This window comes from Sardina pilchardus, chromosome 2 (assembly GCF_963854185.1).
Source record: "Sardina pilchardus chromosome 2, fSarPil1.1, whole genome shotgun sequence".
Taxonomy (NCBI): Eukaryota; Metazoa; Chordata; class Actinopteri; order Clupeiformes; family Clupeidae; genus Sardina; species Sardina pilchardus.
This window is the reverse complement of record NC_084995.1, coordinates 34,893,868-34,908,173: the sequence shown is the minus strand read 5'-3', so window position 1 is coordinate 34,908,173 and position 14,306 is coordinate 34,893,868. Positions and strand designations below refer to the sequence as shown.

The 14,306-nt window shown below is 49.1% G+C and overlaps 1 protein-coding gene across 7 annotated transcripts in view; it reads left to right on the top strand.

The window, feature by feature from the left end:
• tnk2b (tyrosine kinase, non-receptor, 2b) overlaps positions 1 to 14,306 on the top strand; it is a 60,323-nt gene that overhangs the window by 22,519 nt on the left and 23,498 nt on the right. For 3 of the 7 annotated variants that reach the window (XM_062528420.1, XM_062528428.1, XM_062528405.1), the window contains 2 exons: positions 11,602 to 11,779; positions 14,052 to 14,122. In XM_062528420.1, coding sequence (XP_062384404.1) covers positions 11,617 to 11,779; positions 14,052 to 14,122 — 234 coding nt within the window. In that variant the 5' untranslated portion in view covers positions 11,602 to 11,616. Of the gene's footprint in view, positions 1 to 5,521; positions 5,847 to 11,601; positions 11,780 to 14,051; positions 14,123 to 14,306 lie in introns of those variants that run through there. The other 4 variants (XM_062528435.1, XM_062528412.1, XM_062528396.1 and 1 more) reach the window with 3 other exon arrangements.

The following is a 14,306-nucleotide window of genomic DNA, read 5'->3' as shown; positions in this document are numbered from 1 at the left end:
CCCATCACCAGCTCCCTGCCCCTGTGTCCTCCTGTCAGTGGGTGCCTGCTGTAGGGGGCACCTCCACTGTGGAGAAGCAGCGGGCACTGCAGGGTCAGAGTGCTGCCCTCTGCTCCTTCAGTCTTCCGCTGCAGACCACAACCAGCTTGTTGGTCAAACGGAAGACAAATAAGTGCTGTCTTTTTGTCCTTCCTTTCTGAGAGGATGAGTAACCTCACCTGGCGTCCTGTGATGGTGTCATGTAAACGTCTGTCTATGTGGGAAGGGTGACTGTGTGCCTGTGTAGCTGTGTGTTTATTGTTTCAGTGTGATGCTCATGTCTAGGGGGTGTCTGGTTTCTTTGTTGCTATACGTACAGTGTTTGTGAAGACTGATCAAAGTGGGATTTGTAAGTGTACTGTTGGTACAGGTATTGCTCTGTATCTGTTAGCTGTATGTCCTGTCTGTAATGTGTGTGTGTGTGTGTGTGTGTGTGTGTGTGTGTGTGTGTGTGTGTGTGTGTGTGTGTGTGTGTGTGTGTGTGTGTGTGTGTGTGTGTGTAAATATGCTGCGTTATGGTACATTGTGGTACATTGTTGTGGTCTCCTTCTGTGCCCTCGACCTTGTTCATCACATATCCTATAGTGAGGGCAGAGGAATGCAATGATATCCGGTGGTGACAGACAGCATTGGGGTGGTTAGGCCAACCTGTAAGGGTTTGGGTTAGTGTTGGGTTAGCGTTTGGTTATTTGTGAGGGAGAGAGGAAGAGGGAGAGCGAGAGAGAGAATGCTTCTATTCTCTGCTCCCCCTGCCAGCGTGTCATAATTCTCTACAAGATCTATCATGACAGAGGTTGTGCGTGTGTGTGTGTGTGTGTGTGTGTGTGTGTGTGTGTGTGTGTGTGTGTGTGTTGAATCCCAAGCAGCACACCCCCCTCTGACTCCCAGGGTGAGCGCATACACAGACAGCTGACTCTGCACTGAGTGTTCTGTTCCCACAAAAATGAGTGTTACCTCACCACCCCCCAGAGAGAGAGAGAGAGAGAGAGACTGTAATGATGTTTCACTTCTTGGGGGATGAAGCTGACCTCATGCCTATGTCACCACTGTTCTCTTTCCCCTTCTCATTTGCTGTCTTCCTCTTTTCATCTCTCTCTCTCTCTCTCTCTCTCTCTCTCTCTCTCTCTCCCTGTGTCTTTCTCCATCTCAATTCAATTCAATGTTGCTTTATTTTGACTGTAGGTACAGTGTTGCCAAAGCACAAAACAAAGCAGCATAACAATTTGTACAATAACAATGAGCACATTGAGAGAAGTAAAAAAAACAAACGTAATCTTTTCACACACACACAGTCTCTCTCTCTCTGTGTGTGTGTGTGTGTGTGTGTGTGTGTGTGTGTGTGTGTGTGTGTGCGCGCATCTGACTGTCTGTCTTTCCCTTTTGTCTGTCCTGAAATGAGATTCATCCATTCATATTTAATGGGAGTCACGCTGTTTGTTCTCTGCCCTACCTGAGGCTGTAATCTGGTTAGTCTGTCGTCTTGATCCCACCGGCCCCTGGAGCACCGGATAAAAGGATAACACAGGGTCCGATCTAAGCTGCTCCACAACTCCCTCTCCCACAGCTGAGCCGTCAGTGGTAGTGGACAGCAGAACCAGGACCATTTTAATCCTGGCCCAGTACACCCAGCTAGCAGAATTAGCGGGTTGGAAACCTGTGTTGACCATTTGACTCCCATTTCATGATTGCTCAAGTCCCCCTGTTCAGTGGAACTCAGAGAGGTGTAGTCACATATACAGCCCCTGACTTGTTCACAAGCTGTTCTAAGCGGGCTGCCTAGAGATCCATGGTGGTGCAAAACATGGTGTAGTCAAGCAGTTGAATGCATGCTGCACTCTGCCAGTGTTATTTTAACCTTTGGGATACATGGCTGTGTGCAGCCATATGCATGTGGGCGGTGAATTGTTTGTGTTATTCCGATATGGAGTTTCCAGACTGACGATCCCAGCCTCCAGAGCAGAGGACCTGCTTGGATGCCTGTCGCTGTGTCGCTGTGTATTGTTAATCGCTTAGGAAGAGCAGAACAAATCAAGACAGAGGTCAAGATGAGCAAAGACAGAAAGAAATGGAACCAAAGGGTGGGGAGAGAAATGGAAATTGGATATGAAAGAAATAAACCTTGAAACCAGCTACTAACTAAACCTGTATGTGTTTATGCAGACCCTATATAAATATAATTGAAGTAAATCCACCCACATGCTATAAAGTAATAGACGGCATTGTTTTGGTGGTTAGTCCTGTCCCCATTATCCCTGAACAAATAGATACGGTATTAAGGACGCACCCATTTGGCCTGGAATATATTATACGTTAATGGACTTGATCTCTGGTGCGTTTGTTATTGTCTGGTATCGTAGATGCATTGAAATGCCAAAGGTCACTCCCACGCTGGTGTCAGACACCACACTGTGAGTCTCCTGCCCCCTTGTGGAACATTGAAGCACTACAACAACGAGGACTCCACTATTCAGTCTGATGGTGCTAGGTATAGCCAGATAAATTCACTGAAATTATCTTATTGAATACTGAGCTGGGAGCAGTGGAAGGTGGAATCTGGCTATGGTGGTGACACTTAATATATTTGCTTTGAATACTGTTCTGATCCTCTTCTCATTTTGCAAAGGAGATGGCAGTGGCGTTAGTACCTTTATCCTAATGGAACTATTGAACTACTGTAATTAATATTTTGTCAGTGATGCAAAGGCTACACATTATGCTGAACATGAATGGTCTAAGCCCCATCTTAAACACCTCCCAAAGGGATCTATAAGGTTGACTTCAGTCAGTCTTTTCCTGAAGTACCCCAGCATGCTGCTGTAGCCTACACTATGTACTATGCACTGAGTGGATTACTAGGCTACCTAGGTAGCAGCGCAACACAAATTCACTAATCTTGTCTTGTCCGTAGCCTTGATAGTTTTATGGTAGATTTGCAGCAGGGAGTCGGGAGGATGGGCACTAAGACCCAGTGGTAGGGTGGTCTCTGGCAGGGCCCTGTGCCCCGGCTGAGGTGTCAGATGCAGAACCTCTGTGAGAAGTTTGCTCATCCTCTGCCAATGTGCGAAGCCTCATCCCTGCAGAGGTTACTGTAGGTCAGATAGCAAGGATTATGTCCACAGTGGGGGACTATAAAACACAGTGAAGCCACTTCACCTCAGCTCACTGATCATTTTAGTGTCTAGTGTGTTGGGTTGGGTGTCTTTAACGTATCATGTAATTGGCAGTGAATCTCATTTTCAATCTGTACACACACATGTTTCACTCACAACATATTCCATGCGCTGAAGTTACTTTGGTATGAGGCCCTCTAAATGTTTAATGTCCAAACATACAGTACAAGGGTTTATTAATAGGCCGGCATTGGGATTGTGAGTGTGGAGTGTGGAGGCTTTAGCTGTACCATGAGACCAGTATACGCTGCAGATGGCTGTGTTTATATAGTCTGGGGTGAAGGAGTCAGACAGCAATCCACATCAGAGTCCACCCGCAAACAGCTGTTCCTTTTCTCCTCTCTTCTCCAGGGTTCATCGTCGTCTTCTTCCTCTTACTTTGTGTTTGGTATTTGCTCTTTTTTTGTCAGCGTGTATCCTCCTGGCATGTCCTCGTATTTTCTTTTTCATCTGTGTTTGTCTGATGCTTCTTCTTGTTGGTGTTGTTGATCTTCCTCCTCCACCTCTTGGTCTCCGCGTCCTCCCAATAGCCTCGCTCTGCAGAACATTCCAGCTGCATAAGCTGGGCTGTCCTGAGCCGCACTGGAAATTCTTCGGCTCAGGAATTTAATTGGACGCAGGCTGGTTATGACATCCCAGGATCCCTAGTTCACTGGCGCTGGTCCCCGCGGTATTAGTCCTCTTGTTTTTCCTCTTCAGAAAAGAACATGAATCACATTGTTTACCACTGGAAATACCTCACATCTGGTTTCACAACTAGCCTTAGGGAAGAGAGAGAGAGAGGGGGGAGGGGGGGGGGGGGGGAGTTGAACCACAACTTGGTGTTTTCTGAGGACTAACCTCTTGTTTGGTGACGGCACAGCGCCCCTTAAGAGGAGAGAGAGAAGAGGGGGGGGGGGGGAAGCTGTACTGGATTTGTGTATATTTGGTTGAGATAACATTTTTGAAGGGATCGAGACAGGAAATAAAGCCAGCACCAAATAAAGGAGAAATTCAGTCTAGTGGGAGGAGAGTGTGGAAGGAAGAACCAATGAAGCGAGGGGCTGCTAGGTCAGAGCACTAGAATGACAGAGAGAGAGAGAGTGAGAGGAATGAAGGGAGGGAGGGAGGGATGGTAGGAGGGTGGGAGAAGGGTGGTGGTGGTGGGGTGGGCTTGTTAAGATCCTAGCATAAGGGGGCCCACAGGAAATGAGCTCTCCATCCTGCTGTTAAATCTGACCTCTTGGCTGACGATCAAATGCTCCTCCATCGGAATACCATAGAGTCTCTGTCCTGGGCACGGGCCGAGAGGGTGGGGGGCGAGAGAGAGGGAGGGGGGCGAGAGAGGGAGGGAAAGTGGGGGCACTTCCCTAGCGTCTGTCTGTTAACAGCAGGAATTACACACTGAGAGAGAGAGGGAGGGAGAGGGAGAGAGAGAGAGAGAGAGAGAGAGAGAGAGAGAGAGAGAGAGAGAGAGAGAGAGAGAGAGAGAGAGAGAGAGAGAGAGAGAGAGACAACCCCAGGCTCGTCCGCTTGGATAGAACGACACGTCCCACCGCCTCAAACACACTCTCGCTCTCATACTCGCGCACAGGCATGCACGCACGCACGCGTGCAGTTCAGCAGCCACCTCTAGCTAGAGACGCATAGGGACACACACATTCTCACATTATTCCAACTCACTGAGGGACATCCCCCCTCTCTCTCGCTCTCTCTCTCTCTCTCTCTCTCTCTCTCCCACCCTTTTCTTTTCACCCACTCGCTCTCTGCTCTCAGTCTCTCCCGCCAGGCTAGTTCTCTCTCTGCCTGTCTGTGGAGCAAGTTTGTGTCTGTGTGTGTGAAAGGCGGGGTGAATAGAAGACGAATCTATTAATAGCCGTACAGTGGAAGGGGATGGAGAGAGGACCGGACAGTGGCAGGGACTAACTGCAGGCTCGTTGCCTAAGGTGGAGGACCCCCCCCCTTGCTCTCGTTCACCGGGACTTTGTTTGCCTTGCTGCTGCACACATCCACACCTGAGAGGATGGAGCTATTCCCAGGGGCGTCCGGAGGGAGCTGTGCCTGAGGACGGAGTGCCTGGGAGTCGCTTGGCATCGGAGACGCAGTCTCAGTATTTTTGGATGTCCTGAGAAGCCTGCCAAGTCAACATTCAAGAGTTCAACATCTCCATCCCCCCAGCCCCGACCCCACTCCCAGCCCCTCTACCGTACTCTCTTGTTGGCTCATTCCCCTCTGGTGTTCCTTTTCTCTGTTTTTTTCCCCTCCTCTGAACCCTCCCTCTCTCTCTCTCCCTGGGGTTTGTGCTGTGTGCTGGGGCTTGGCCATTTGTGTCTGCTGCTAGCACAACACTTCGGCTCGCGTTGGAAAGGAGCTTAGCTTATGTGGATTGCCCCGCAATGGAATGTAGTCGGCTGGCTGCAGGACCAGAGAAGTCGCCTCTTTCCCCGGGTCTTTTGCCTCTGGACTGCTTTTGTCCTGCTCGCGCTGGGGACCCGCGCCGCCTTGGGTGTCTGGAGTGAGTCGGAGTCGCTCTGCATTCTATCAACTGCCCTTCTGCTTCTGTCTGGACAGCCCTGCTGCACGCCAGAGTTCAGGATGCGCCGCTTCGACAAACTCAAAAAGTCGTTCCCCTTCCTGGCACATTTCCATGTGTACAAAGTAAGTCTGGTTTTCTACTTCTGCAAACACGGACGAGCTGGTCATACTGCATAGTCATAAAAGAGAGAGAGGGAGAGAAGGAGAAATCAGAGACAAGGCCAGGAATGCCTACCTGGGGGGATGTAGAAGTTTGTGTGTGTATATGTGTATGCGTGCACTGTACGTGCCAAGTGACCGTGTATGTGAATGTGAGCAACTGTCAAGTAGCTCAGCTTTTCACACGTGTACTGCAGTTGAACTCTCAGCTAAGCATGTGCACGACATTAACCCTTTGCAGGACAGGCAAGTTGGTTGGTTTGTTGGCCGGAGAATCATCTGTCCTCCATGCAAGTCTACTTGACTTTGAAAAAGTCTTGATTGCATGATGTGGATTCGTGACTTTATGACCAGACATAAACCGAGCCCCTGTGCTGTTTTAAAACGCCACAAAACCATTTCTCCGTATTATGTGTTTTTACTCGGGGTGTAGCCGTTCAGCATCCAAACCGTTGGCCGTGGTCCAAGTATGTGGCCGTGGGCCACACATATGGGAGTCGGTCCTGCAACTTTCTAATAGCATGGCCTTAACTGTTCAGCAATTTTGTCTGGCCCCGCTCCCCTCCCCTCCCCTCCCCGAGCCCCACCACTGTCCCTGCAGTCGTGCTGTCCAGCAGGCCTGGGCTTTGTAAAGGGTCAGTGCGTGCTGGCTCCCCTGCACTGCAACCCAATCCGCTGCCCACGCCAACAGCACCTTTAGTGTCAGCGAGGTCGTCGCCCGCCGTCGTCCTCCGCCAGCGATCGCTCGCTCGCTCGTGGTATTATCGCTCGGCCCACCCAGGAGTTTCACACTCTCGCTGGGAGAATGCGGGGAATGCGGCTCGGAAGAGGCTAGAGTGTCGTCGCCTCACCGGCGTTTGGGTCCTACTAGTCTGCGTCAGGGAAAGAGAAGTGTTTGCCCACACTGTGTTTACCAAACCCTCCGTGAGCTTGTGCGTGCGTGTGTGCCTGTGTGCCTGTGTGTTTATTCACCAAGCCTCAGCGCTGATGGGAAGCGTGTGGGATGGCTCTGCTGTGACTAAGCTTCCCCCCCCCCAGAGACTAGTGCGGGGTCAGTGATTTCAGACTGCAGGCATGCCCTCATGTCTGTGTCTCCTGCCGCTCCACCTCCGCGGGACGCCGGGATTACTAATGAAGCAACCCAGACGATAGCGCTGGGAGCGCTGACGCAAGGCCAGTCTAGCACACTGGTGACGAAGTATGCAGTCAAGTGGATGATTTGGTGCGGAAGTCTTGTCACTAGATTCTATTTTTTGTCGAATGAAATTGCATCAGAAGTGGTGCCATGTGTGGATTTGGCATTTGGTATTGTGACATCAGATTGGAGAAATCAGGACTAGGAATGTTTTCATGTTTTCACTTCCCAGAATGCATGAACCCCTAGAGTTGCTAGTTCCAACAGCTAAAGCAGCCAGGCAGCTGCAGCGCTACACTCTAGGGGCATGAACATCACCGTTGATTTTTTTTAAAATTTTTTCCGTATCGACAGTATTCGGTGACCTTGAGGACTGGAGATCTATGTGAAAAATTGCCGAACATTGCCGAATAACAACTCTACTGTATATAACTCCACCATCATATAATCTCCATGAACATGTTCCCTCCACCCTGTGACTGAAACTGAAACTGAGGCCACAGTAGGTCTTAAGTAAACATTTCTGGTGGGTTAACACAGGAGTTAAGAGTTGGTTCAGGTTAATGAACATGCCAGAGACACACGATTAAACATACACCATCATCTCCTGCATGCTGACGTAATTGCACGTCTAAAGCCAGCTCTGTGCTCCTCTTGTGAATTGTCGAAGGCGGCAGGTCTTGGCCTCCCCGGCCGCGCTAGCATTTCCCACTGTCCCTCTACAAGTGACACCCAGCAGCTGTGTGAGGCGACCCACGGCTAGTTTCCGCCCCGTGCCCTAGTGCTGAGGCCAGCTTTGTGCGCCATCACTGTGTGTCTGTGGGACGGACCCTCTCACAGCTGCTCACCAAGAGGCCCTATGGAAGGGTCCATGGGGAGCAGGGCATTGCTCTCTGACCTCTAAAGTAACTTTTTCTTCTTCCTTTTTTTTTTTACCCCTTTCTACTCTCTCTCTCTCTCTCTCTCTCTGTCTCTCTCTTTCTGGTGTGAACCCTTTTTTTCCTCCATCTGTATATTTGTTCTGTGTCTGTTCAGTAGAACAGACAGTTACCGGCCCACACATGGCATCCATGTTTGAGCTTTGGGGCCCTGGCTCTCTGCTTGGCCGGGCAGGAAGTAGCAGGAGATTGTGGGATGTGTGTCTGCCGCCCCAGTATTTGCTTTGTTGAGGTGTGAAATGTTGCCTCCGGTGTCTGTGTGAGGGGAACGTGCACGACGTGGATTGCTGTGAGATCAAGGGCGTGCTATCCATGCCGGGGTCTGGCTCGAGTGATTGTTGTAGAATTAAGTTGCATGCAATAAAGTTTTCTCTTAGTTTTCTTAGAGACACTGGAGATTGCTCCAGCAGCCCATTAGTCTAGGCCTTTGATTCTAGATCCGGCCGGTTTATCCTAATTGTTGCCTTTCTTCCCCACTTCCTCAGAATTATCCTGCCAAAACTGGTTGACCACAGCTTGACCGCTGCAGAGCTAAGTTCTGCTTCCAGGTCATGAGGTCACAGGCATAGGGATTGGGGGGCTGTTCAGGAGATCTGGGAACTGCCTGAGTTGTTCATGAAGGCTAATTTCAGCATAAATCACCAACGACGTAGAGTCTATTTGAATTTCTTGTGGTTCCCTCTGAAGCAATTGGGGTCATTAAGTAAAGGGAGCAGTGGGGTCACTAGTAATGGTGGGACTGAAAGGAATGACTGCCGGACCCCCAGTGACCTCTGACCTTGCCTGTGTCAATACAGGAAGTGCTTAGGGAACAAAGGGGTGGTTTTGTGAACCCTAATTCTTAAGACACAACCTCTGGAGACTCGATTCCCATGGCTGTCAGCTTGTTCTTTGACATGTTCTACCAGCTCAAGTCTGCTGTCTCTTACAATATTTGATCAATGGACTGCATATTTCACGTTTTATAATGTATGACTCACATGTTGTGCACACTGTGGACATTGCATTCCAGAAAAAGCTATGATATATGCTGTGTGTACAAAAACATAATGTATTACATTACGTATTGCAACATACAATAATTGCATACAATTACTTACTATAATTACATTATCTGCTTTTCAAGAAACGTTGTCTCAATGCAGTATGCTAACCATAGCAAATATACATTGCACCCACTCACACACATGGACAAGATGTCCAGTTATTCCAGAGGAATTGGTTGGCTGTTCTTGGGAAGACCAATGTCTGTCTGTCTCTTTTTCTTTCTCTCTCTCTCTCTCTCTCTCTCTCTCTCGTTACCACCTCCCCACGCATGCATGCCTGAAGACACGGCCTACACCTTGACTCTGCACACACCACTACACTCCGGTAGCTGCCAGCAGATGGCTACTGTAGCTTCCTAAGCACTAGCTCGCTGATGGAGCACTCTTCCTGCCTCAGAGCTGTGGTGCTGCTGCTGGTTGTGCTCCTGCTTCTGCTGCTGGGCACAGGGGGGGGGGCCTGTGCAGGTCCACATTTTTCAGCTTCCACATAATTTGCAGGCTATATGGGGGGTGCTGATCCTGCCCCGTGCCTGGTGATGCCGCAACCCCTCAGGGCATCGCAGGCTCAGGCACAACTATAAAAAGCAGCCCTGTGACTGAGGAGCAAGCCCCCTGGCCCTCGCACATCCACATACACACACACACACACACACACACACACACACACACACATACGCACACACATACATATACACAGGCACTCACTCACACTCACTTACACTCTCACAGGAGAACTCATACAGTGTTTTGCATTCACTCACACAGATGCATTCTTCACACAAACAATGTGACACACACACACACACACACACACACAGTACACAGGCTTTCACTTTCATGGTCCCTAGTCAGGCCCTCGCATGAGAACTTCACACAGTTACACAAAATTAACTTCCATCTAAGGCAGTCAAGCAGAGACGGCAGCCTCTCCGCAGACCAACTCATGCTTCAACGGCAGAACTACTGTTGGAATGCCAAGGTCAGATTCAATTGGCAAGGAGCATAAGGAGCTCTCATAAAATCAAGGTCTACACATTGCAGTCTATGACTTCAGATAAATGTTGGCTAAATGTCAGCTGTATCATATTAGAGTGATTCATACGCAGTATAAACACACATTACTTCAGTCAAAAAAAAAAAAGAAATGGTCATATTATGGTGATTCACACACAGTATTAACACACATTGCCTCAGTCCAAAATAAGGACTGCATCAGTCATATGCTGTACGGACAAACACTCAGAGACATGTAATGTATAATAATACAACTCACATGACACAGAATGGGCCTAATCATTCACTCTCAGTAGCACTTACTGTACCGGAGACTAGAGAGAATATCAGCAGACTGCCCCTGACATACAGGTCAGCCCCCCCCCCACCACCTCCCAGTTAATGTCATCTGAGGTTTGTCTTTAAGGACTTGTGTGAATTGCAGCATTCAGCGGATGACATCAATAGGCCCTGTCTGACTAACATCGTTACTCATCCACTGACCACACAGGGGCCGGAAAAGGGGGGTGGGGTGGGGTGGGGTGTTGGTTGGGCCGATGAAGTGTTTTTGGAGGGGGCGGTTGTGTAGTAATTGGAAGCAGCTGATGACCAACGTGCTTTTCTCAAGAAAAACGGGAAGAAAAGAAATGGAAAGAGTGGGCAAATCAGTCGGAGCCAGGCTCATTTCTGCTCTTGGTGGAAGTCCAGGCAGGGGAGGCCGGCTGCTTCCTACCCTTATTTATTTATTTTTTTGTTTTTCCTGAGAGCGACTTGGCAGGCTGTGTTGGTGACGAGGCTGCTGGTGCCCGGCCTTGAGTGAGTATGGAGAAGGCTCTGCAGCCCAGCTGAGGCATTTATGCACTTATGTCTGCCTGATGGACGAGATCATGGAGGCTGACTCTTCTGGGAAGTGGGGGGGGTGGGCACAGGACGTTGATTGAATATCTGGAAGTGCATATGGTTTGAACCTATGCCAAAACCTTGTGCTTTATGAACTTCAGGTGTGTGTGCATGTCTGTGTCTGTTTGTGTGTGTGTGTGTGTGTGCGTGTGCGTGTATGCGTGTTAACCACATGTCTTATGTAGCATGTCTAGAGAAGACGGATGGTCTCAGTGCGTATGTGTGTGTGTGTGCCTGCCTGCCTTGAGAACCTGTCATGTACAGTAATGCTCTCTGAGAACCTTTAGACTTGTGCAGGCCACTGGTGCATAAGCTGGACAGATGTAGACAGATGTAGTGCTACTGAATGGTGTTTAATGAGCTGATGGTAGTGGAGTGGATGAGTGCTTCTCTCTGAATACGAGAGAGATTACCGGATGGAATCCCTATTGTTTTGTGGGTTTCTCCTCAGGCACACAATGCAGACACATCTTCTCAGGTTCGACAGTGTGTGTACATGTAGTTTTTTTTAAATTATTATTATTGTTTTAATGTTATTATGTGAGGCACTTTTGAGGCATAGAGTCTCTGTTGTTTTTGCCATGAGAGAAAAGTTCTGTGTTGGTTAATACAATATGTCTTTATTTTTCCTTTTCTCTCTTTCTCTTCCTCTTTTTCTCTCTCTCTCTCTCTCTCTGTCTCTCTCGCTCGCTCTCCTTTTCCTGTAGAAGCTGGGGAGTAGCATGCAGTGTGAGGAGGGCACAGAATGGCTGCTGGAGCTCCTGATGGAGGTCCAGCTCCAGCAGTACTTCCTGCGGATCCGCGACGACCTCAACGTCACTCGGCTCTCGCACTTTGACTACGTGAAGAATGAAGACCTGGAGAAGATTGGCATGGGCCGACCCGGTGAGTGACAGTCGAACCAAGGGGAGGAGAGCAGAGGAGAGGTAGAGCCTGCTCTTGTGGCTCCATTAGCTCTTTTGTTGTATTGAGTTAACCAAGATACCACAACACCATCTACGTATAGTCTGCGAAAATGAGTGAGGTACGCAGATTTTGAAGTATAAGCCTAAGTGTTCAGCAAACACTGAAGCTTTCTTTTACAGTGGAAGATGGAGAGGTTGAAGAGGTGGTTGTCTTTGGCAGGCCAAGTGAGGATGTTCTCATATTTGACCTGTGCTGTATGTGCCTGCCGATAAAAACATTGATGAAATGATGAGGTGTAAATGTGAAAGGCACCAGAAAGACGACAGGAAAGGAGGGAGGGAGGGAGGAAGGAAGGAAGGAAGTAAGGGAGGGCGGCTATGAGGCTTTCCAAAAAAGCTGCCATAAAACAAAAGGCCATCTGCTGGTGTTAATCTGTGGAGAACACCCTAGTGAGTCCCCCTCCCTCTGGTCACAGTGACACAGTGCACATATGCACATACATTCACACACATACATGTACACACACACACACACACACACACACACACACACATAAAATCACATGCACAAATGCAGCACTAGCTACAGTATGCAGAATATCCCTTTCAAATGGTTTTACTTACTATAGGGCACCTTACAGTAGCATAGCTCTCAACGAGTATTCTGTATGCACACCCATACTACAGTATGTACATACACATATACATACGCATACGCATACGCATACACATACACATCAACACACTCGGCTGAAGAGCACAGTCAACATGTCTTCTAATGATGCTGACAACCAAAAACAGGTTCAACACACACACACACACACACAAACACTTGGGTTGACCCCCTGTACTGAAGGATTAGAGCAAAAGCAGATTAGTAGATTAGAGTGATTTGACGATTATTAATTAGCCTCCTCATCCATAAATAAGGCATGGCTCTTCAGATTTGTTGCAGGTCGTGTGATTTTTGATCAGTTCCTTTTTTAGACTAGCTTAGTACAGCATTAACTCTGCCGAATTTCTGAGAATTTGCTCTCCTGAACTTGACTAGAAGCAGAGATGGACAGGCGTGGTTCAGGAGGCAGCAAGTTTTCCCATAGTGAGAATATGTCTTAGAGACCATAGAGTTCATGGAGTCCATGTGCAGCACATGGAGGCCAGCGTTCTACAGTACCTCTGACGTCTCCAGACCTGTTAGATGGTAAATGGTAAATGTCAGCGGAAGACAGGCACCGCGTAAGGGCCTCACCCTTGAGTGCATTGTGTGAAAGCCTGGCATTGTGAGCCTGAGACACAAAGAGCTGGCACTGATACCCCCCCTACCCCCCACCCACCCACTCACCCACCCATGCCCATTCTCCTGCTGCCCCTCCTGTCTCTTCCGCTGCCCTTTCAACAGCCCTGAGGAACACCTGCTTCCTGCCCCTGCCCAAATCACCCCCCTGCTCTCTGACACCCCCCCACCCCATCCTCCTTATGCCCCTGCACCCTTTACCCTGTCTCTGTGTCCACAGAGAAGATGATCTCTCCAGCCCAGCTTCAGGTTTCTGTCTGGGGACAGAATGAGATGCTGTCCGCTATTGCCCCCCCTCTTGCCCCCCTCTTGCCCCCCTTCTCTCTGTTCCCTTACTTTACACTCTGCACTTTTCCCCTCTTGCGAGCTACAGTACATGGATATTTTAATACTAGCGATAGTAGTGAAAGCCTCTGGGTGTATTACAGTTCGAACCTCTAGGTTTTCATCAGGTGTCATTTTAAAAAAAGAGTGAACTTAAAACAGAAAGCCAACAGTAAAAACTGAAACCTGTAATTGAGAGAAACTGCTGAGCAGCGCTCTGCTGTAGTCTGCTTGGGCCTCCTACTGTACACTGAGGCTGCTGCTGTTCCTCTCAGCACTTTGCCATTGCCCATCAGCCTGGTGTGCCAGTGTGCCAAAGCCTACAGTAATACGCTCGTCACTTCACACTTAAAAGGCTTTCTTTGGAGAGAGACGGGAAAACACACACGCACCCACACGCACACACACACGCACGCGTGGCTGATGTAATTTTCAGCTCAGCATGGCTGAATGTCGCTTGTCTAAAGCAGATTTAATCCCTCGCTCCAAGGCCTTTCTCCTTTTCTCCTGCAGTCTCCACGCCACCCACCACCTCTCCCCAGTCCCCGACTCCCCTCTTTACCCCCCCCCCCCCCCCCAAACAAAAGAGAAAAGGACTGTGGCTGACGCTCTCATCCATGCTGTTGTGTTGCAGGCCAGAGGCGACTGTGGGAGGCCGTCAAACGCAGGAAAACCCTCTGCAAGCGCAAATCCTGGATGAGCAAGGTACCGTGTCTCTCTTCCGCTGTCATAGTCTATCTGTCTGTCTGCACATCTCTTTTCTCTCTCTCTCTCTCTCTCTCTCTCTCTCTCTCTCTCTCTCTCTCTCTGTCTCTGTGTGCCTGTCTCCTCTCTCTTCCTCTGTCTTGTGTGAGCAGTGGAATAGTGGTCTGAAGATGTCATGATTTGG